General features: G+C 47.6%; 1 protein-coding gene across 2 annotated transcripts in view; it reads left to right on the top strand.

Moving 5' to 3' along the window:
- Nucleotides 1-23,779, top strand: part of SNTG2 (syntrophin gamma 2) — a 374,364-nt gene that overhangs the window by 185,214 nt on the left and 165,371 nt on the right. For both annotated transcript variants that reach the window (XM_050753205.1, XM_050753204.1), the window contains exon 7: nucleotides 18,163-18,250. In XM_050753205.1, coding sequence (XP_050609162.1) covers nucleotides 18,163-18,250 — 88 coding nt within the window. The remainder of the gene's footprint in view (nucleotides 1-18,162; nucleotides 18,251-23,779) is intronic.

Here is a 23,779-nt window from a genome sequence, read left to right as displayed (position 1 = left end):
TAAATCAACAGGCTAAGAAGGGAGTCACAGTGTTGGCTGGGATGATTGACCTGGACTGTCAAGATGAAATCAGTCTACTACTCCACAACGGAGGTAAGAAAGAGTAGGCATGGAATACAGGAGCTCCATTAGGGCATTTCTTAGTATTACCACGCCCTGTGATTCAGATCAATGGGAAACTGCAACAGCCCAATCCAGGCAGGACTACAAATGGGCCAGACCCTACAGCAATGAAGGCTTTGGTCACTCCACCAGGAAAAAAAGAAACACGACCTGCTGAGGTGCTTGCTGAAGGCAAAGGGAATACAGAATGGGCAGGAGAAGAAGTTAGTCATCAACACCAGCTACCACCACGGGACCAGCTGCAGAAATGAGGACTGTAATTGTCATGAGTATTTTCTCCTCCTTTTGTTAAAAACATGTTTTGTGCATGTATGCACTTGTACTGAGAAAATATCTTCACTGTATTTCCTTTCTCCTTTATCATGTGACATAAGATTTATTGACTTGGTACCAGCATTTAAGTATTGTTAACTTTATATAACAGCATTTGGGTTGGGGATTGGTGCATTTCCAGTCGTACCAAGGATAGTTGTATTATGTTAGGTGTAATTATAATCTCATTATTGCCTATATTGGAGGATTATTTTTTATCTCAGGAGATGTATATGGATTCAGGTTGACAAGGGGTGGGCTCGTGATGGTTAATACTGAGTGTCAACCTGATTGGATTGAAGGATGCAAATTGTTGATCCTCATTGTATCTGTGTGAGTGTTGCCAAAGGAGATGAACATTTGAGTCAGTGGGCTGGGAAAGGCAGACCCACCCTTAATCTGGGTGAGCACCATTTCATCAGCAGCCAGCACGGCCAGAATATAAAGCAGGCAGAAAAATGTGAAAAGGCTAGATTGGCCCAGCCTCCCAGCTTACGTCTTTCTCCCACACTAGATGCTTCCTGCCCTCGAACATCAGACTTCAGGTTCTTCAGCTTTGAAACTCAGACTGGCTTCCTTGCTCCTCGGCGTGCGGACAGCCTATTGTGGGTCCTTGTGATGGTGTGAGTTAATACTCCTTAATATACTCCCCTTACTATGTACATCTGTCCTATTAGTTCTGTCTCTCTAGAGAACCCTGACGAATACCCAAGTATGGGGGGTAAGAGTCACCAAGAAAACCTGCAGATAATGATGTAAATTGTTCCACACAGGGAAGGAAATCTTTGATGGTCAACAGAGTGAGGCTAACACAAAAATAATGATTAACTGCAATTGCATGGCATGAAATGCAGTATTGCCCAGACATGATTGTTCCATGTGAAAGTAATTATCTTCACAAATATTATTCTGAAAACATTGCTGCTAATAACCATTAATTTTAAGTATGTGAAATTTTCAGAGGCAATTGAAGCAATAGAGGTCTGAATGTGATTTTAAAAGAAGAGAACCAATTACTTGAAGAATTCATCTGTTTTTGCATTGTAAGGACCGAAGTAGTAACCTCATCTAGAAAAAAGGGTGCTGGAATGAATGAGCTGGTGGTTGCATTTTTCTGGCTCCTTGTCAGCTTCCTCTAGATGGAGCACTGCTCGCTGCTGGAAAACCAATCCCAGGAGGTGGTGCGATTACAGGGGGCCCTGCAGGAGGGTCAGATGAGTGAGAGCAGAAACATTGTGAGGTGGTGCCATTCAAAATGAAAGTGTTGGACAATTGCGAAATATGGAATGACCTTAGTGATTTCCTGGTTGGTCCAACTCCTTGGTTCCCACATGGGGAAGAGAGGGCCTGACAGCCCTTCATGTTTGCAAGGACGTGAAGGCAACATCACCTTGTGTTCCTGGGGCAGCCCAGGTGCGTGCTTCACAGAAGTGGGAACCCGGAGCTGGGGAGGCTGCGGGGCTGCTGTGTGTGTTTTGTGTTAGGCCCAGCACCAGGCTGAGCAGGAGTCAGCTAAGGACCTGCCTATGAGCTCTTCATGCTGAAGATGCCAGCTTGCTACGGCCCTCACTACTGACCTGTGTGTTACCTGACACTAAGCCTGAGCTCCCAGGGCGAGATGCACCTGTGGTTTGGAGAGGGTTCCCCCCGTTCCTTGCGTGATCACCCAGATGATGAAGCCAGCATGAGATGAGAGTGAACACGTGGAGGGGCTGCTCTCTTGAGACCCTTTGGATGTTTTTCCGAGCCGGGCCCACACAGAGGGGCTTTCAGGAGTGAAGGAATGGAAACAAGGAAGTGGGGGGAGAAGGTGAATGTGGAGGGAAGGGAGGAAGGGGCCTTCCTGCTGAGCCCACCCTCTGCAGGTGCCTCCTGCCCTGGTGTCACAGCCTGGCAGGTGCACCCTCTGCAGATGAAAGGGACAGGTGTCTCGAGGTCTCACGGCTGCTCGAGGCTTCTGGGCATTGCCCCTTTCCCTACAAATAACAAACAGTGACTGTTGTCAGGCACCATGGAGTGGGGTACACCATGAAGGTATTTCATGGTGCCATTCCCTGGAAGGTATTTAAAACGAGTCTTGTGAACATGAATTTGGAAAGCAAAGTAAATTATTATTACGGGTCCCATGGTTCATACACCAGGGGTCACTGGGCAAGTTGACAGTTAGATTGAAATTAAAACATACATGTTCTTCTTGTCGGACATGTGTGGTTTGTGTGTGTGTGTGTGTGTGTGTGTGAGTGATGGGGAGCAGTGAGGCTTAGCTGGGTGAGGAGGGTGAGAGTTTGTCAATGAGATTGTGTGGACGTTGCAGTTCTGGGAATTGCCCCGTAGCTGAGCTAAGTTTGTCTTTTCGTTGTACAAAGGAAGAGATGTTGGAAGTGGCCAAGGATTGTGAATCGGATTAGAAAAAAGGACAGTTGTGAATACACACAGGAGAAAGGAAGCAACAGCATCAGAAGATTAAAACTCTACTCAGGGCTTTGCCACTTATTTTTGTCCATGAGCACATTACACAATTACCAAGACCTCTGTGGGTTAATCTGTAAAGTCAAGTCCTAACGTGCTTTTCCCGGCAAGAATCTATGAGCAGCAGTGGTTTGGAAAAACCTATCCACCATGTCTTTTCTAGGTTCAGGTGGCGACATTACTCCTGCCCACCCTCAACAGATCGATGAAGCTGGTTAGCTTTTTATTTGACACTTCTCCATTATTAAAATTGCATTCACGGATGAAATAATGTTCTTTAAATATTTCACAATCACAAATCTCTTAGTGAATAGTGACTTAATGTAACAGCAAGCATTTGAAGGTTTAGGGAACTATTTTGAGAGGTTGTTTTTAAATGCAGGGATCTCAGGGAAGGAAACCCCTGGTAGAGGTCTGTGTGAAATCTCCCATTCTCATCGTTCTAGTGTTCTAACAAGCAAATGTATCTGTCATCTCCACTTGCCTCCTAGAGATCTGCGGGCAGTGCTAACAAGCATCTTACTTTGTATCTATTGGGGATCAAAAAGGCTGTCTGTCACTCACAGTGAGTGACGTGTATAAAAGCAAATTTGCCATTTGCAGCCCGCGTCGCTGGTTTTCCCTGCCACAGCACCAGTGGTCAGGCCTGGGCACACATCTTCATAAGACATTTCATTGGCTCTAATTGGTGGGTGACGTGCAGCCCAGAGGGTCTTCCCTGGGGGCTTGGTGTGCGCCTCCTGATGTGTGACCGGGAGGACACAGCAGGGTGGGTCAGGGCCAAGATGAACGGGGAGGAGATATTTTTCTGTTGCGAGGGAGCAAAATGTGCTTATGGAATTCAGCTGATAAAAGTAAAGGGACATCCTGTGAAGTTTACTTAAGGACATGGAGAGATGGATATCATGCTTTTTAAGTACGATCCACTCAGCGGCAAATGTCGTGTTAGCGTGTAAAGGTCAGAATTTGGAGGGTCAGTATCTATGCCTGAGAGGCCTCAGCCTTTTCTAGTTGTGGAACAGAAATTGTCGAGGGAAGACCAGACCTCTCATGAATAGCCCTGTGTGGAGGTGGCCGGGGTCGGCTCTGTCCCAGGGACTGCCTGGAGCTGGGCTCCCTCCGTGTGCCCAGCACAGCCCCATGGCTGCTGAACCGAGCCCCGAGCCTGAACCCCACAGAGCCTCATTCTCACCTGTGCTATCCCTGGCGGGTTGTGGTTTGGACTCAGTGACTGCCACTCTCTGGGTGATGCATTTCATTTGTCAAATTTGGGAGTGGTTTTGTCAAAACCTCCAGTTACCTCTGAGGTAGAAAAGTATAGAATATGTGCTACAACATACAGTGGAAAATATCGGTGAAAGTGCATGATTTTGGAAGAAACCAGCCTTAACGGCACAGTTACTGTTCCTTCAGTTGTTCTCATGCTGTGGAAATGAGCTGTCTTCAGCCCCAATGGAAGGCATGTGCAGGCTGCAATCAGGCTGTGGTCCCGTCTGTACCAGCTCTGGGGTCAAGGTGTGCACAGGACCCTGGTGCTGCAGGCTGTCTCCAGGGGTGTCCCACACCTGTGCACACCTGAGGGCTGGGGGTGCCCCACACCTGTGCACACCTGAGGGCTGGGGGTGCCCCACACCTGTGCACACCTGAGGGCTGCGGGTGCCCCACACCTCTGCGCAGCAGAGGGCTTTGCCGTTTGTTGTTGCTTTGTTGTTTGCTGCTTGTTTGGCTCAAACTTTTCCTAATGTTTCGTTTTCCGGGTGCTACCTTCTGATAACAAATGTTGAGACCCTTCCACCTGTTTCCACACCCAGCCTCGCTCTTTGTGCAGGAACACCAGACACCAGACCGCAGCTTTCCTTCTAGACTGAAGCGCGATGCCCACGTGCGCCCCTTTCCTGTGACCTCTGCGTGTTTCTTCCGTTCTAGGCATCCTCAATGCTTTCCTGCTTATATTTAGATTTTTATGACTCGTATTATTCTTTAGGCTGCTCTGAGTGCCTTTGTGTCCTGGATTTGCTGCTCGCCCTTTACCCGTTCGTGCTGCACTTCTCATCACTTTGTCACTTTCATGAACCTGGTGATGATGCAGATGAGCACAGCTGCTCACACGCTGCAGGGCACCTGCTCACACGCTGCGGGGCACGTGCTCACACGCTGCGGGGCACCTGCTTACACGATTTTACCTAATCCTCATAGCGGCTGGAGAAAATGGGTGACCAGCCCTCATGTATAAGGGGTGTAATTCGGGTTTTCAAGAGCACTAAGCATCAGAACTCAGAACTGAAAACAGATTTGCTCAATTCTAAGTCATTTCTACTATAATATACTCAATTTACTAAATTCTCAAACATATCTAGAGAACAATTATTCAAATATTAAGTATGTAAACATTTACTGTCCTTCATTTGCTAACCACATAATAGAATTTTGGTTTGTTTTGTTTTACACATCATGTATAATTTTGACATTATGTATCTGAATTTATAAAGGGCTTATATTAGAGATCATCAGTGTGTTGACTCCTAATTAGATGGTTACAGGCCAGGCAATCAGTCAGTCATGGCATCCACTTTCGAATTGTGTGAAGATGTAGGGTAGAGCAATTAACCTTCAGTTCAAATTATGGACAATCTACCACTCTTATTTCAAGTGTTATTTGATGATAGCTGATAGAGGATTGGTTAGGGCTCTACCAGAGAAGCAGAGCAAGTAGGAAAGATATTGGATACACATGTGTATACATGTTTGTGCACACGCATGTACGTGTGAGGCTGCATGCTGGAGTGCATATACACGTGTACATGTGTGTACTGCATATATGTGTGCATATCCAGGGGCATGTGCAGTATGTGTTTATGTCTGCATGTGTGTGGATGTGTATATTCCGTGTGTGTGCATGTGTAGTATTCATGTGTGCACACATGTGTGTAGTGTGTGTGCACGTGTATGCATCTATGTGTGTCTATGTGTAACATTTGTAGTTCAGCACTTCAGTCTGCAAACTCCCGAGAGGATCTGAGCCTTTATCCAGCAGGTGGATTTTCTTCTTCCTCAGAGAAATCTCATGTTTTGATCTTAAGGACCCAACTTACATTATTGAGGATAATTTCATTTAAAGTTAACTGATCATAGATGTTAACCACATCTATAAAATACCTTCACAAGGCCAGGCATGGTGACTTATTCCTGTAATCCCAGCACTTTCGGAGGCCGAAGCAGGCGGATCACCTGAGGTCAGGAGTTCGAGACCAGCCTCGCCTACATGGTGAAACCCCGTCTCTACTAAAAATACAAAAATTAGCCAAGTGTGGTGGCGGGCGCCTGTAATTCCAGCTACTCAGGAGGCTGAGGTGGGAGAATTGCTTGAACCCGGGAGGCGGAGGTTGCAGTGAGTCGAGATCGCACCACTACACTCCAGCCTGGGCGACAAGAGCTGAACTCCGTCTCAAAAAAAAAAAAAAAATGCCTTCACAACAGCACCTCGACTGGTGTTTGGTTGGATAACTGGGCACTGCCCAGCCAAGTTGACCACAGGAAACTAACAGTTATAGCCAGTAAGAAACCGTGACATCTTGTTACATGACGGTTATTTAAAAATATGTGCAGGAAAAGACCCACATTTTAAAAGATTGCATTATCGCTGTTTGAATGACACATCAAAAGGATCTGCCTCTGAATTATAAAGAAAATAGTATACAATTAGGAATATCAGTGAAATGTCTAAAAAGTGCATACACAGTCATCTCACGCCCAGGGATGGTGGCTCCACAAAGGGAAAGCCTCACAGAAAAGCTTAAATGCACTTGTCCAAGTGCATAGAGTGACTTAAATTCTGTGAATTTAATTATTCCCTGGCAATAACTTGTTCATGTTTTACAAATAATCTCTCCAAAGACAAGTGGATAATAACTAATTTCACAGAGCAGTAAAATGCAAGTTATTTAAGAAAATAAAACATTATTGATGCTGAAAATGTTAGCTATTTCTCAGTGCGGGTGATTGAAGACTAAATACATTTTCCTAACTTTGAACAAAAATCAAAGTGCATCAGCTTGGGCACAATGCCCATGAGAGCTGGCCTGAGGTTGGCAACTGCTAAAATAGGGACTTCGCTGTGCCAGAGGGCAGATGTGGCTTCTGGGTGGAGGTGTGTATTTAAGATCCAACAAGAGGATTTCCAGGAACCATCTATGAAATACAAAAGTCGAACAGAAATCTCTTGCAATGATTTTTTTAAAAACGGAATTCTACTTATGTAAGCAAAAAACAGGAAATCTTAAAAGTTGCAGAAAACCTTAGCAGATGCAAAGTGTCTTGAGCCAATGAGGAAGAGGGCAGGGAGCCAACAGGGGGCTTGATGGGGGCATAGGGAAAGGGCGCGGGGAGAGGCAGGAGGAGCATGGGGGTGTGGGGGGAGGGCCCAGCCCCACAGAGGCTGATACTGGGGACCACCAGAGACATTGGCTGCAGCTGCCCTCACTTGCGGCTGAGGCGCTGGCACGGGCCTGGAGATGGCGTCTTCCCGTGGGGTCCAGTTGTACCACCTGTCCTTCCAATTTTAAGGTAAGCGGGACAGGACCCCAGAACACACGGCTTTCTATCGAATTATGTTTAATAAGATTGAGCTTATGAATGAAAACTTAAAAGTTAACAATTTATAAAATAGAAAGTTCTACATATATGTTGAAAAATGATGAGAATGTTGGGTTAAGGAGCAAGTGTGACAGAGACAATGTAGGTCGGATAAAATGAACAGCAAAAGGGCATAAGAAGAGAAAAAGTGAAGGACGGAGCACCTCCAGCATCGTGACAGTGACAACTTATCATTGAATTATTCTGGAAGTTTACTGAAATTCTCATCAAATACCACTGCATGTCTAATGGATCAGCAAGCTCCATAAATTAAAATATTGTAGCAGTAAGTATAAACGAGATTAATTCTCCCTATTTAAGGAAAATGGACTCTCCTAATGGCTTTGAAACTCAGAGCCCACCTTCCTTCTACCTCCAACACACACATCCCACACACACCACATACACCACACATATACATGCACACAACACATAGACATGCACACAACACATAGACATGCACACACCACACACAAACACACATACCACATACACACAACACAAAAACATACACACCACACACATAAACACACACCACACACAAAGACACATACCACATATACCACACATATATACACACACAAACAACATATAGACATATGCCACACATACCATACATACACACCACACACAAACACAAATCACACACATAACACACACACTAAACATACACACCTAACACCCACTTATACATACAAACACGCACACATAGACACACCTCATACACACACACACACACATAGACCACACACACACCACACACACAAACAGCATGCAAATATATATGGACATACCCACACCACACACACATACCCACATGTACACACACATTCACACCACATGCATATACACATATGCACACCACACAGACATGCCCCACATCACACATGTGTACACACCACACATACATGCCCTGCATCACACGTGTACACACACACAGACACAAGCATATTCTGTCTACCAGAGAAATACTTCAACCAGTAAATTCAGAAGGTTAATACAGAAAGGAGAGGCAACAGTTTCAGTGCAAGTCCAAATTTCAGGGCTGAGCTCAGAGCCCCTGGGGCCCTGTGTGCAAGAATCTGGATGTCAGCTCCGGCTGTGGTGGGTGACAGAGAGATGGCCACCTGCAGGTGCCTCTCCCATTGCTTGGGGGACCTGCTGCTGGGCCAAGCAGGGCTCTGAGAAGGTTTCCCAGTCACCCCCAAGCTTGGGACTGAGAAAAGAGCTTCGCAGAGGTGCCAGCTTTTGAGATGGGCGGCACAGGCTGAAGATCCAACGTGGGAGGGGGTGCAGGCACACGTGGACTTGGGAGCCCTGGGCTGGAAGTGAGTGTAGGGGTGATGGCCACCCAGAGTGGCAGGAGTGCAAGCACTGCTCCTCAAGGACCCCAGCGTTCAGAGCTCAGGAAGCAGAGCAGGGCCAACAGACAGGGGACGCCCAGAAGGACAGCCAGGACAGGACACTGCAGACAAAGAAACCCCACTGAGGAGCCAACAGCAGGAGACCAAGGGGTAGATGGAGCACAAACAAGTTTTTAAAAGCATTTTGCTGTGGGAAGGAATGGAGAAATGGCACAGGGCCACACATGAGTGTTGCACTAAGGAAGGGTTTCATGGTAGAAGGTTCCATGGCAGGGACTGCTCTGAAGGGAAGGAAGCCGGATAAAGGAAACATGTTCCATGGCAGGGACTGCTCTGAAGGGAAGGAAGCCAGATAAAGGAAACATGTTCCATGGCAGGGACTGCTCTGAAGGGAAGGAAGCCGGATAAAGGAAACATTGTGATGTAGGACAAGGCGAATGCACGGGACAGAGGCTCGAAGGGAGAGATTCCTGCGGCTCTAGATAGATCGAGGCCAGCTCTTTTGTTGCAGGGGGATGTGGAGGCAGAACAGGCCTCGGGTCGGCAGAGCAGGAGCACACGGAGATGTTCACTTTATCTGCACGTTGAACTGAGAGCTGTGATCAGCAGCTGAACAGGTGGAGGCTTCAGTGAAGAGAAGGAAGGAAACATCCATCTTGGGATAGGGAGGGAGAACAGGTCGGGACGTGTCCTGCCCTGACTCGAGTCCCCTGAGTGAAGAGTCATGAATTTAGAGATTAACCAGCCAGCAGTTACGTTTTTCTCCAGCCGCAGAGCAGAAGGAGACCTGGAGTTGAGTCCCTTGTTTCTGAACCAGTGACCATGACAGGTGAGGGCAGAAGGACAAGGGGCCATGGGGTTCGGTTTGAGGAGGAGGCAATGAGGCCCAGGCTAGAGACAGTCATCTGAGACATGGGTTGCTGAGCCCTGCCTTCATGGCGGTAGGAAATGAACGGGCCTGCAGTGAAAGAGGACCCAAGATGCTCAGAATAAAGATTCCAGCGCAGGGTGGCAGCTCCTGGCGAAACAGATGTTTTCACGGTGATTGGGAGTGTGGCTGAGGAACGTGGACGGTGAGACCCTTGGGGGCCAATCTGGGCATCTTAAACTCCTTCCCTGGTTATCCATAGAAACGTGAGTCCGTGGGGAACGCAGACAGGAAAAGTCGTTTGCTCCGGGAAGCTGCAGGTCCCTGCGTGGATACACTCAGCATACCCCATGCGCAGTTCAATCCCACACACTACGATTTGGCAGAAATAGTCAAACTTGGCTTCTTCCTGACTCGGCTCCTTCCTTTCCTCACCTTCCTTTCCCCTCCATCCCTTCGCTCCCAGCACCCTGCAGAGTGGCCACAGTGCTGATCCACTGGATGTGTCACTGGTGACTTGGTAAGTTTGGCAGGAAACGTTGAGTCCTGCCCTGGCTCTACCCCTGACCCCTGCAGGACCCAGAGGTGCAGCTGAAATGCACCCGGCACTGCGGCTCCTGCATACTCAGTAAAACCGGCCCAGACACTCCCATGTGCACAAGGAAGCCAGACGGGAGGGGAAGTGTCCACGAAGAAGCCTTCACACTTAGAAAAAGTCCAGGGCTACGCATGCCCCTCACATCCGTAAGTAGGTTCCTTATGTGTAACAGACTGGGTTTAAATGTGGAAAGGATACTGGCAACGAGAATGCAAACTCATTAAGAATGAAGAGTTTCGGGAGGCCGAGACGGGCGGATCACGAGGTCAGGAGATCGAGACCATCCTGGCTAGCACGGTGAAACCCCTTCTCTACTAAAAAAATACAAAAAACTAGCCGGGCGAGGTGGCGGGCGCCTGTAGTCCCACCTACTCGGGAGGCTGAGGCAGGAGAATGGCGTAAACCTGGGAGGCGGAGCTTGCAGTGAGCTGAGATCCGGCCACTGCACTCCAGCCTGGGCGACAGAGCGAGACTCTCTCTCAAAAAAAAAAAAAAAAAAAAAAAGAATGAAGAGTTTCATAGGCTGAGATCTGTTTCCTTATTAACACAGTGTATTTAAGCAGAAATGAGTTAAGTCATTGTCCATGGAGAACTACAATGGAGTTTTTCTCTGTTGAGGTCACAGAGATTTTTTCAGACTCTGGAAATAACTCGGCTTCTGGTGTGCGCAGACTAGAGATGTGCTATATGCATGTGCTCAGCCTGCCCCGCGGGTGACATGAGCCCAGCCCTGCAATGCTCTGGGAGGTTTTTGAAGGATGCTAAAGCTATAGATAGATATTTTATGCATCAGTTAATAAGGGAGAAGGAGTTTGCCTCAGGCAGTTTTCTTTAAAAGTCTAATTGCTCTAGGCACAAACGTTAGCGTTTCAAAGTTACCTTGGCCGGCAGCAGGTTTGGTATGGCCCATCGTGTAGACATTCCTGGCAGCGCACACTCAGGTAGGGGCTCATGGCGATCAGTAGAGTCAGCGTCATGCTCAAAGGGCCCAGTTGCATAAACTGCTGTTTTTTTGTGTTAAATGATGTGCTGCTGACTATGGCAGTATGTAGGGATACTTGAATCATTTCTAATAAAATATAATAAAAGTGTCCTGGTTTTAAAACTAATTTAGGGGACTTATTAATGAACTAAACCTTCCCTTTACTCGCCCAAGTTCATGTGAAGGAAGGATTTAAAAGTGTACATAGAAAAGTGGAAAATTATTATTTTCTAAAATTTATCTGCATCTGAGTACACTATGGTAAGTGGTTCAAGGAAAGAGGATGATTTAATGGGATGTGACTGTCCACACGGACCACACTCCATTTCTGGTGGGGGAAGAATGCAGAGGAGACTCATGTGTTTAGCGTGGCACCAGGTGCCTTGCCCCTGTGCTTAGCTTCTATAAAAGAGAAGAAGTGAGAAAGAAAGAAGAGTATTCATGACAATTGAGTAACACATCAGTGCACATTTCCTAATCATATTTCAAGTGACCTATGTGTAAGCATGCCAAAGTGTATTTTCTGGGGAGTTGCATTTCACCATGGTTGGGATTTGGGGCAGACAGGCACAGTATGGCCAGAGGGGTGAGGGAATTAAAGGTGTGTGCAGGGAAAGGCTACAGGGGTGGATCTTGGAATTTAGCCTAAATAAAGGGGAACGTAAGGCTGTGGCATAGTAAGAACAAGAGAGAGAGCTGCTGTTGCCAATCATGCTAAGTCTCCGAAGGACTGCAGTGTCGTGTGTGCAGGAGGGCTCTAGGGAGCACACCGGAAGACAGACATGGTAGTTGGGTGCTTGGTTTAAAGTAAGAACCCTTGCAGATGTTGATAACAGCAAGATCTAATACAAGGCCTTGGAGTGTGTTACCAAAGTGGGGTGGATGGCAGGTCACAGAGGAGAGGACGTCAGCATGTGGGTGTGTCTGTGTGTGTATGTCCCCGTGTGTGCCTATGTGTGCATGTATGTGTCCACAGGTGTACCTGTGTGTGCACGTGTGTGTGTATGTGCATGTGTGTGCCTGTGTTCATGTGTGTCCGTGTGTATGCATGGGTGTGCATGTGTGTGTGTGTGTGTGTGGAATTACGTCTGAATGTGTGTGAGTGCATGAGTGTGTGTGTGGAATTACATCTGAATGTGAGTGCATGAGTGTTCATGTGGGAGTGTGGTGTGTGTATGTGTGTGTATGCAGGTGTGTGTGCAGGTGTGTGTATGTGGGGAAGGTGTGTATGTGTGTGACTGTGTTTGTTCTCATGGGTCTTTGTTCAACATAAACTTACATTTTTTCCCAGAGCATGTGGGGCATTCACAGTTATTTAGGCCACAAGGAACCCAAGAAGAAATGCAACACAGATGATATCTAGTAAACAAAATGACAAATGCTTTTAAAAATATCGACACTTCTGGAAACTTTAAAAATAGCTATACTGGTGTAAAAAGAAAACATAAAGGAAAAAATACACAATACTAACATGAAAAATATTGAAGAACTTTGTATCAAAATTTGTGGAACACAATTAAGTAGGGCTTAAGGGAAGACTGGTAATTTGTAAATACGTTTATTAGAAAACAAGAAAGCAAAGAAAAAAAGAGCCATGTTGTCACCTAAGAATCTGAAGCAAGAGCAGCAGAGAAGCCTGCAGGAGCAAAGGAGAAAGAAATAATAAAAATGAAGATGCGAATTTGTAGAAGAGAAAACATAGAGGACAAGTCAGAGAAAATAATAACAAAACTGTGTCTCCCAAGATGGGTTTGTAATAACGCAAGATGCAGAGGCCTCTGAAAAGACTGATGAAGAAATATTAATTAAAGTAAGATTAGGGATGAAAGGGGAGGGACTAAGAAACTAAACAGGAATTTGAGGATTGAGGATTCATTGAAGAAGTTACAGAACATTCATAAAATGGAACACTGCATCCATGGGAAAGCCTAGAAGTACATGAATAGTACGGGGTAAGCTGCAAGATGTGTTAGATAAAGAATCATGTCTAACAGAGTTCAGGGCCTGTTTAAGTGAAAATGGGGCAAATAAATGGGATATATAGTGCACATCGTATATGAAAATTCTTGTACTGACCTCTTTATTCCCACATACTCATGCATCTACACATGTGGTTGCTGGATTAAAATGCACATACATTGTATATCTGATCAATATGATCAAACTGCCCTCAAACGAGAAAACATTCTTACAAAGGCATAGAATTTCCAGAACACCCACAATATCCCAGCATCAGTTGTCTCTGAGGGGTCAAACTAGGGATCTCATGGGTATAAAAATCAGACTCTTTCATTGCATATGTTGTATTATTTCATATCTAAACTATCAAATGTGTTATATTTCTAATTAAAATTCAAACTGCGTTAACCTGAGGCTGCTGTGTGTAGAACCATGTGGCGTGCTCTTATCTGCTGCCCTGGAAGCCTCCATCAACAGGTCGAGTTTGCGACTCCACAGAGAAACTGCACTGATGTCACCAACTTTGTGTCCTGGGCTACTCACCAGCCCCTGTTTCGGACTGGACTTTGTGTCCCCCCAGATTCACATTTAGGGGTTGAAGCCCTAACCCCTAAATGAGGGTGTCAGGAGACAGAGACAGGGCCTCTGGAAGTGACTAGGGTGAGACAAGGTGATGAAGATGGCATCCTGGTGACGGGATCAGTGCCCTGTAAGAAGAGGCCCTCTGGAGCGCACTTCCCCTCTCCACCACACAAGGACACAGCCAGAGGGCCGGGCCCTCACCAGGAACCCTATGCTGGCCCTGATCACGGACTCTGAGCCTCCGGAATTCCGAGGAAGGAACCTCTGCTCCTGGGAAGCCACCAGGCATGGCTGAGCTGACTCAAACACCGCAGGGAATCCAATGGCTTCAGAGTCATTTCACAAGGGTGGGGAGATTTCATTTCATAGCTGCCTCCTTTCTAAGGAAGAAATGGACTTGGCTTACCTGTCAGAACTTGACATGCTGGTGAATTGGAGGTTGGAACGCATCCTCCTACCCTGACTTTGTCAGCGTGAAGCAGGTGTGCACTGGAATGGGGGCTGCAGGTGGAGGTGGGAGGAGGCCAGGCATGATGGCTCACACTTGTAATCCTACGGGGCCAAGGTGGGAGGATCACCTGAGTCCAGAAGGTCGAGGCTGCAGTGAGCTATGACTGCACCACTGCCTTCCAGCCTGAGTGACAGGGCAAGACCCAGTCAAAAAAAACAAAAAAAAAAAAAAAAAAAAGGGAGAGCATCTAGACTTTTAGTGTGTCAATCAAATTTAAACAATGGCAAATACATTGTGCACAAAAAGCTGAGTTTAGATGCTGTGTTGAAAGAGAGAGAGAAAGAGAAAGAGAGAGAGACAGAAAAGGGGAAAGCCTCCAGGCCATGGCTACTGGTGTTAATTTGCTGCAAAAAGCAGTGACTGCTGCTGTGGGCAGAAGGAGGCTGCTCTCTGGGCGGGTGTGGGCCAGGGTCTCTCCTGGTGCCATCAGGCTTAGGGCCGTGATTCCAGGAGGGAGAAATCTTTGAAGGCATTGGTTGAATTTAGTAGCATCAATGGTCAACATTCAATTATTTTGTTCATACACCACAAATATGCTTCAAACTAAATAAAAGATAAGACTGATAACAAATTGAATGCCTTAGTCTTGTTCGGGTATTTTAAAGTCACAAAAAGATCAAGGCAAGGTAAACATTTGGGATTAAAAATTAATAATAAATTGAAGCTAAGTCCAATCTTTAATTAAAAGTGCTCAACGTTTTCAGGCTACTCTGCCTCTCTCTATTGATTGGTTCTGTTACTTCTGACAAAATTGTCCATTGTGATAAGTACAGATTCCTGTAAGCAAGGGATGGCAGATTTTCCTGCTTCAGTCCACAGTCATTCTCCAGAAAAACTGGTGAAAGTCACTGAATAGACTCACTTACCTCAGGTATGGAGGTGGGCAGGGAGGTGTCCACGCACACCTCGATGATTTCCAATAAGGACTTCAGGCACACTGGCTGGGGGACAGACTCACATAGGGGAGCTATGCATGGCCTGGTCCTTTGGGAGGAGGGCAGCCTGTTTAAGGATGGGGCACGGTGAGTTTTATGAATCTCAAACTGTTCTTGTCCTGGTGACATTTTACTCTTTTAAAATTACACTGCACTGAGCTCCCGGGACAACTACGGTATTACAGTGGCCGTCACTTGCTGGGAAGTGGCTGGACAGTGGACAGCGGAGGTCTGTGTGATCTCCCCTCCCACGCTGCACACTCTGCACCTCCAGGGATGAGGACTTTCGGGGCCTTGCGAGATTCCAGCCCTTCCATGTAGAAAGGAAGGGTGTCGTCGCCATCATGAACCCCGTTCATCAAAGGAGAGCCTCGGTTCTACTTCTTTTCACCAAAGAGGAGAAGAAAATTCAGATTTGGTAGTTTTCTCCAGGATCTCGTGCAGGAGGAAGGATAGAGTCAGACAAATATGCTAGTGGTTAAGCTTTGATACTTTCTGGGTGTTGGTCAGAGGAGAGCTTCTATTTCACAGTCACTTTGCACTGCAGCAGCCTGTATGAAGACAGGGTGTGGACGCTGGAGACAGGCATCTCACAAGGGTGCACCTGTACTGAACAGCAGGGGAGGAAAGATGCCTTGGAGACAGCCGGCGGGAGAGGCCTGGCTTAGCCCTGTGGGGGGCCCAGCCTGTGGAGCATGACAGGAAGGCAGTGATGCAGGATCACAGGAAGTGGGCATGTGAAGCCTCCCAACTGGAAGTGGGCTTGTGAGGGACCCAACAGGAAGTGGGTGTGGGAAGCATCCCAACAGGAAGCAGGCCTGTGAAGCCTCCCAGCAGGAAGTGAGTGTGTGAAGCCTCCCAACAGGAGGTGGGCATATGAGGCCTCCCAACAGGAAGTGGGTGTGTGAAGCCTCCCAACAGGAAGTGGGCCTGTGAAGCCTCCCAACAGGAAGTGGGCCTGTGAAGCCTCCCAACAGGAAGTGGGCATGGGAAGCCTCCCAACAGGAAGTGAGTGTGTGAGGTCTCCCAACAGGAAGTGGGCGTGTGAGGCCTCCCAAAAGGAAGTGGGCGTGTGAGGCCTCCCAACAGGCAGTGGGCGGCGTGTGAAGCCTGCCAACAGCACCTGCGACCTGGAGGCCGTCAGCACAGGGTCACCAGCCACATGGGAGTGGATGAGGGGAGGGAGAAGAAAGGATGTTGAAAATGCTCAGTGGCATTAGGGGAGCGTTTCTGCAGTTCTGCTGTTTCCAGTCTGGAGTTTTCAGTGGGATTTCATGAGGTAAAAGGGACGAGGCTGTCCTATGAGGTCAAGATCTATGTGAAAGCACCGACATATGTAAGGTTGTCCACAGGCATGGCTGAGGTGGGGTGGCTTGGAGGGCCAGGAGGGAGCACTGGTGGTAGAGGTGGACCAGCCATGCCGAATGGAAATGTCCTCGGGTGAAATAGGAAGACGTTTATGATGGGAACTTTCAAACTTTCTAAATCCAGTCTTCAAAACCCACCCAAGCTGCACCAAGGGTCTTAGGGAGCTATGCAGAACTGTCGTCCTCCAGGTAGACAGTGACGGGCATGGAAAGTGACTGAAGAAATGAGGAGGAATGGTCAGAGGGAGTGATGAAGTAGGGCAGGAACCTGCCCAAACTGTGGATAGGCTTTATGTAGAGGAGAGAGCAAGGTGGGTTACGCCTGGCCTACGAGGATGAAGTGAGGTAGGAACCTGCCCACTGTGGGCAGGCTCTGTGTGGAGGAGAGGGCGAAGTGGGATACGCCTGCCCTAGGAGGATGAAGTAGGGCAGGAACCTGCTCAAACTTTGGACAGGCTCCATGTAGAGGAGAGGGTGAGGTGGGATATGCCTGGCCTAGGAGGACAAAGTGAGGTAGGAACCTGCCCAAATTGTTGGCAGGCTCTGTGTAGAGGAGAGGGCGGGGTGGGCTATGCCTGGCCTAGGAGGATGAAGTAGGGCAGGAACCTGCTCAAACTGTGGACAGGCTCCATGTAGAGGAAAGGATGAGGTGGGATACACCTGGCCTAGGAGGATGAAGTGTGTTAGGAATCTGCCCAAACTGTTGACAGGCCCTGTGTAGAGGAGAGGGCAGGGTGGGCTATGCCTGGCCTCAGAGGAGAAGGACATGGCAGAGCAGGGTTATGCATTATGGGAAGACACAGGTGCAGGTGCAGGTGCAGTGAATTCTGACACACACAGCTTTGCAGCATCTAGACTTTTAGTGTCTCAGTCAGATTTAAACAATGGCAAATACATTGTGCACAAAAAGCTAATTTTAGATGCTGTGTTGAAACATACAGGATTGTATGTGAGGTGACTAAAACAGTGAGTATAATTTGAAGTTTCATCACAGAACTAAGTTCCATCCTTTTGAAATGATAGCCACTAATTTCCTGAGAACTAAAGCGTCATTTAAATCTTTAAATTCGTATTTGTGGTTTGTTGTGCCACAGTTAATCCATGTTTTGCCAGTGACTGAACACTGGGTGTTTGTAGTAACACACTGATTTCTCCAAGGGTATTATTTTCTGGTAGATTGCGTTCATAGGGATGCAGAGAGCCTGGTGTTGTGGATGATATGGGCAGACCCCTGTTCACTCATGCACTTGTTTACGCAGATAGAATGTGGGAGGCAGGTGGCCTCGGAGGTGATAACCGCTCTTTCTTTACTCCAGCTGAAGCCCACAAAGTTTTCCGTGTTTCAGAGGTAGCTATGAACTTTGAATTCTTGGGAAACAGGAGGCAGAGAGATTTTATTTTTTAATTCTGTGTCTGGTTCTTTTGTGGTGGTAAAGTGGCTATTTTTGTCATATTGACAGGTGCATCTTCTGAGAAATGCTGGCAATGAAGTTACCATCACCGTTGAGTATCTCAGGGAAGCGCCGGCGTTTCTGAAGCTCCCGTTAGGTAAGTGGGAAGAGGAGAAATTGCAGGGTGCTGGAGAAATTCCTTTTTGGCCACATTATTTATCTAAATGCTACCGCATGGACTGGGATATTTCTCATTTCCTGAGTGTACATTCAGAGAGAAGAAAAGTATAGGCAGGCACCGTGGCGTTACATATTCCCATGACGTATGTTTTAACACATCCATGGGCTTTTTTAAAGGAAGTGTTATCAGACCATGCTTCTCGTCACGTAACTACATGGTTCTTCCTTCGTGCAAACTCACCATGATTGTATTTATCTATATGTTAACATACAAGCAAAGTTTACATTTGAAATACCTATGTTGACCTGAGAAATTTTCAGTGCAAAAAATGAAAATAATGGTAAATTTATGCTCTGAAGTCCCTGACATATTTTGGCACAAAGTTTGTAATCCTCTATTATACTTGAATTGTGACCCAATATGAAAGTGATGAACCCCAAATCTAGAAAAATGTTTTAGTGAAGATAGTTGTAACTTTTTCTAATGTCATTCATCTGTTGTGGCTTTATAAAGGTTGGAGTCACCACCGTTCCTTTGGTTTAGCAGAGGGCGTCGCTGCCCTCTCTTTGTGGGTAATCAGGAAAGGCCTTAAAGGCAAGGCCCAGGCTCCCCTGAAGTCAACATCTGCTGGTGGCTCAAACCCCATGGCATCCAACACGGAATGAGGACCTCCCGACGAGCTGACAGTCGGGTTCCTTCTCATGGGGGCTGATGGCCTGTCCTTCCTGCCACTGTCTCATGGGAAGGAACGGCGTCCCTCCCTAGGGGTTCGTATTGGCTGTTTTACTTTCTCTCCCTCTTCCATTGATGTCCCCTTTGTCAATGCCTTCCTTTCTCTCCTGCCCCGAGTGGCCCGGCTGCAGCTCTCAGGCACATGAGTTGTTGAGTTCTGATCATGCATTGGGTTTTTCACTGATACAGGAGAGGGGCAGGGAAGTGCTGGGAGGAGAAGGGCAGGTCCTCGGTGAGGGCTCCACCCCCAGGCCTGGGCCCATGGACCTAAGTAAGGACAGGCACTCCTGTTCTTGCACCCAAATGTTGCATTTTCCAATACCACCCTGGCCCACCACACCCCCATCCTGTGCCTAAAACAACCCCAAGACTCTAGTGGGCAGAGACACAACTGGCTGGATGTCGAGAAGAACAGAGGAGTGGAAGAGCATGCTGACAGGCACCAGCAGACACTGGCAGGCTATCGACTGGCAGAATGATGTGGAGTTTGGCTGGGGTGGTTGGAAGAGACTCTAGGAGAAAACCACCTTGCCACTCCATGCCCCTTCTGGCTCTCCATCCATTTTCTGAGAGCTGCCACCACTCCATAAAACCTTGTGCCAACCCTCCAAGCCCACGTGGGATCCGATTCTTCAGGTACGCTAAGGCAAGAACCCCGGGATATAGAAAGCCCTCTGCCCTCGTGATAAGGCAGAGGGTCTAATTGAGCTTATTAACACAAGCCGCCTCCAGACGGCAGAAGTAAAGCCTGGAAGCCGCCTGCAGACGGCGGAAGTGAAGCCCACAAGCCGCCTATAGACAGCAGAAGTAAAGCCTGGAAGCCGCCTGCAGACGGCGGAAGTGAAAGAACACCCTGGAACACACACTCCCAGTGGGGCTTCAGGAGCTGGAAACATCCACCCGTACGTGCTGCCCTGGGGTCCGAGCCCCAAAGCCTGCCCATCTCTATGGCACCCCCGCCACAGGTGTGAGCAGCAGGGCACGGAAGAAGCGAGCACTCTGCCATCACAAGCCCTGCAAGGGGGACACGTGAACTTTTCCTGTGTCAGCGTTTGATCAAAAGCATCATTAGACTCATAGTGTGACTTCTGCTTTCATCTTCCTCAGCAACCAGGAACAAATCAATTTCAGCAACTCCATGTTTCCCATCGATCACAGCAGGATAACTGTGCTGTTCACAATCTTAGGAAAATCGATCTTACTGCCGTTGTACTAAACATGGATCCGTAAGATTCACTGCATGCCCTGCCATCCACAGAGACCACTCCCTCTGCTAGATGGAGCCACGGGAGCATGGATGAGGACCTGGAGGGTTCTTGAGGAAAAGAGTAAGGGGTGCTGAGAGGCCGTGCATGAGAAAGGCGAGTATTCCCAGGGCGGTAGAGGCAGAACATGTTAGCAATCGGACAAAAGTTCGAGGGAGTGAAATGTCACACGCGGCACAGTGGTGCACCCCCTGGGGTTTTGAGAAACTTTGCTGTGAGTCAGGAAGGGGGTGGACGTGATGAGAGCTGCACAGAAGTTCTTGGAGCCAGCAGGGAGACTCAGGTGTCAGACACATCACGAGGCCCAGCAGTGGGCTCAGATGGGGGAGGAGGACTCACTTGCGAGGGGGCAGCCTGAGTGTCTGAGGATTCTGCAGCAGCTGTGACCATACAGGCTCACCAAGGAAGAAACTAAGACATTTCATAGATTTTTGCCAGAAAGAAAAAAAAAGAAGATAGTGACTTGGACAGGCGGAGGTGGCACAGATAAAGGAGGAGACAGATGGAAAGCAGGGGTTGCTTTCTGGTGTTGCGAAGTGGGAGTGGGAGTGGGAGCCGGAGGACACTCACTCTGGGGCCGTTCCTGACTTCTCTCTTGGGCAAGGTGACTTCACAGGCAGAGTGAGATGGGTGCTGCGTCTGAGCCAGCTTCCCCAGCTGCTGTTGAAACAGCAGAATTTAAGCAACAGCAGCAGCAACATTGCAACAGCAGATCACAGAGGAAGTGCCCCAGGCAGAGGTTTCCACCGAGCGCTCCTGCCTAGAGATAGTACGGAGCCTGTGTTTCACTCTGAGGATGGGCAGCTCTTGCAATTCTGGTGCCTGAGCCCGCGGGGCAGAGGCTGTCTCTGTTGAGATTCACATCCTGACTTCTGTCTGTGGGCTCCGCTGAAACCCGCAGGCTCCGGGGTCAGTTGCCGGTGACCTAGTGACTTCTGTGAGCGTTGCTGCCCGCGCCCTGAGCAGGGCTGTGCTGACTCTAACTGCTCTGCCTGAACGGGCCCAGCTGCACCGACCACCCCACAGGTCACCAGGCACATGCAGGAAAGGGCAGCCTGGGGCGCAGATCACAGAGGCCAGGGGTGCTGCGTCCCCGTTAATTCAGTAAGTGTCTATTCTCCTTTTTATTTCATTCTTTACAATAAAAAATGTTAACATCTTAGTATCCATAACAATTTAAGCACGGCAGCCGTAATCTCTCCATAAATTCAGGTGAAACGTCCTCTGCTGAATTCACACCGTGAAGGTAAAATTGCGGTGCCCAGGCCGGGCGCGGTGGCTCAAGCCTGTAATCCCAGCACTTTGGGAGGCCGAGACGGGTGGATCACGAGGTCAGGAGATCGAGACCATCCTGGCTAACATGGTGAAACCCCGTCTCTACTAAAAAAAATACAAAAAACTAGCCAGGCGAGGTGGCGGCGCCTGTAGTCCCAGCTACTCAGGAGGCTGAGGCAGGAGAATGGCGTGAACCCGGGAGGCGGAGCTTGCAGTGAGCTGAGATCCGGCCACTGCACTCCAGCCTGGGCGACAGAGCGAGACTCCGTCTCAAAAAAAAAAAAAAAAAAAATTGCGGTGCCCGAGCAGGCTTCACTTTCTGACTGCAGAGCAGCCCCAGTGAGTGGGGAAAGGGAGTACCACAGCAGATCTGTGCTGAAAATGTCCAGCTTCCACATTGTAAAACGTTTATCAAAGAGAAAATAAATAGCTGTTTGAGACTGAGTCAAAGTAGGCTTTTATTTTTCACAAGTCAGGCTCTTGGTCTTTTTATAAAGATACAATTCATACAACACAAAATTCACCGTTTTAAAGTAACACGTCAGCAATTTTAAGTATTTCACTACGTTGTAGAGGCCTTGCTACTATCTAATTCCAAAACATTTCCATCATCCCAAAAATAAACCGTGTCCCAATTAGCAGTCAGTCCCGATTCTCCCCACCCCAGCCCGCGGCAGCCGGGCATCTCCTTCCTGTCTCTGTGGAAGTGCCTGCTCTGGACATTTTCTGTGAATGGAATCCCGCTCTGGGGAGCCTTTGTGTCTGACGTCCTCCCTCAGTGTAGTTTCGGAGTCAGCCCCCAGTGTCCCGGCATCGGTGCTGCCTTCTTCCAGCTGAACAGCATCTCTCACAGGGAATTTATCTGTGTTTATGGACCCACGTGCATACCCTTTCATCAGCTGGTGGGCGTTTGTCTTGCTTCTGTTTGGGGGATATTGTGAATTATAGCGCCATAAGCATCTGTGAATGCGTTTTTCTTCGGAGATGCTTTCCTTGCCACCGAGTGGATGCCGCGGACTGGAATTGCTGAGTCCTCTGGTGATTCTAGGCTCAACTTTTTGAATGGCTGCCAAAGTATTTTCCACAGCAGCCACACCATTTTACATTCCAACCAGCATTGCCTGAGGGTAACCGAAGCAGTTTTGATAGGTTGGGGTTAGTTTTTTCTAAGATTAGGTGCTTTAATAAACATTGATTATATACTATATGTTTTCTAATATGATTATTTATTTTTGACACCAACTAAGTCAATTTTTATTGAGAATTCCTGATATTGGGTTTTTAAAAAATAATGGACTTTTATTTGTGATAGAAGAAAGATATAACTATTCACATTTCTGTTCTGGGATATGGATGACAAGATACCCATTCATCAGAAATAAATTTATAGAAATTTAGATTGTAAGTGTGACTGTCAAATGTAAATTTATTGACTATTTACCTGTTTGCTCATTCAGTCAATGGCAGCTTGGATCTGCTGCCATTAGCCATGTGTCTCCTTGGTCTACAGCATGGACTTTGGGATTTTAGAAGATTGCAGTCATTAAAAATATTTTGATTTTCCTCTCAAATTACTGATACAGTGATTATGGATATAAAATAACAGGCATTGGGAAAGAGTTTCAAATAAATAACAGTGAAATGTGCTTCTGAACGCTAAAGGGCAGATTCAGGCGCTGTCTCAGCAACGACCCCGTGAAACGCCCTGGGTGCTGTGTGGAGCCGAAGGCTGGTCCACAGCAGAGTCTTCACCAGACAGTAAACAGTGGCCAGTGAAAAAGGAAAGTTCCTCATCTAGTAAAATTGACAACTACCCTTTACACAAAGTTAAGCAGCTCTTATTTCCCCCAGAGTACTCCAGGTTTCTCAATATCTTAATTTTCACGAAGGAATATGGTATGAAGTGTTTTCTGAAAACATGAGTCTTTGTAGATATCATACAGCTGGACAAAGGGTAACAGCGAGCCATGTTAACTCGCTGAACATTGCACGTCACATTTGCAGAGGCAGATTGGAGGTTAGAGGGTCTTGAGCCTCCGAGCCGTATCGCGTTCCTGTCTGCACCAAGCGAGGCTGGTGGTCACATTATGACTTTCCATATGTGATGCCGATTGATCTTCACTTTAATCCCAGGAAACAGACGGCACAACAGGGCATCCCAAATACAAATGCACAGAGCTGTGTCCACCAGGCTTTCTTCAGCTTCACAGGGGTCTTTCCTGCAAGAGGCCAG

The sequence above is a fragment of the Macaca thibetana genome, chromosome 13, assembly GCF_024542745.1.
Source record: "Macaca thibetana thibetana isolate TM-01 chromosome 13, ASM2454274v1, whole genome shotgun sequence".
Taxonomy (NCBI): domain Eukaryota; kingdom Metazoa; phylum Chordata; class Mammalia; order Primates; family Cercopithecidae; genus Macaca; species Macaca thibetana.
Note: the sequence above shows the minus strand (reverse complement) of the source record. Positions and strands in the feature narration are given on the sequence as shown.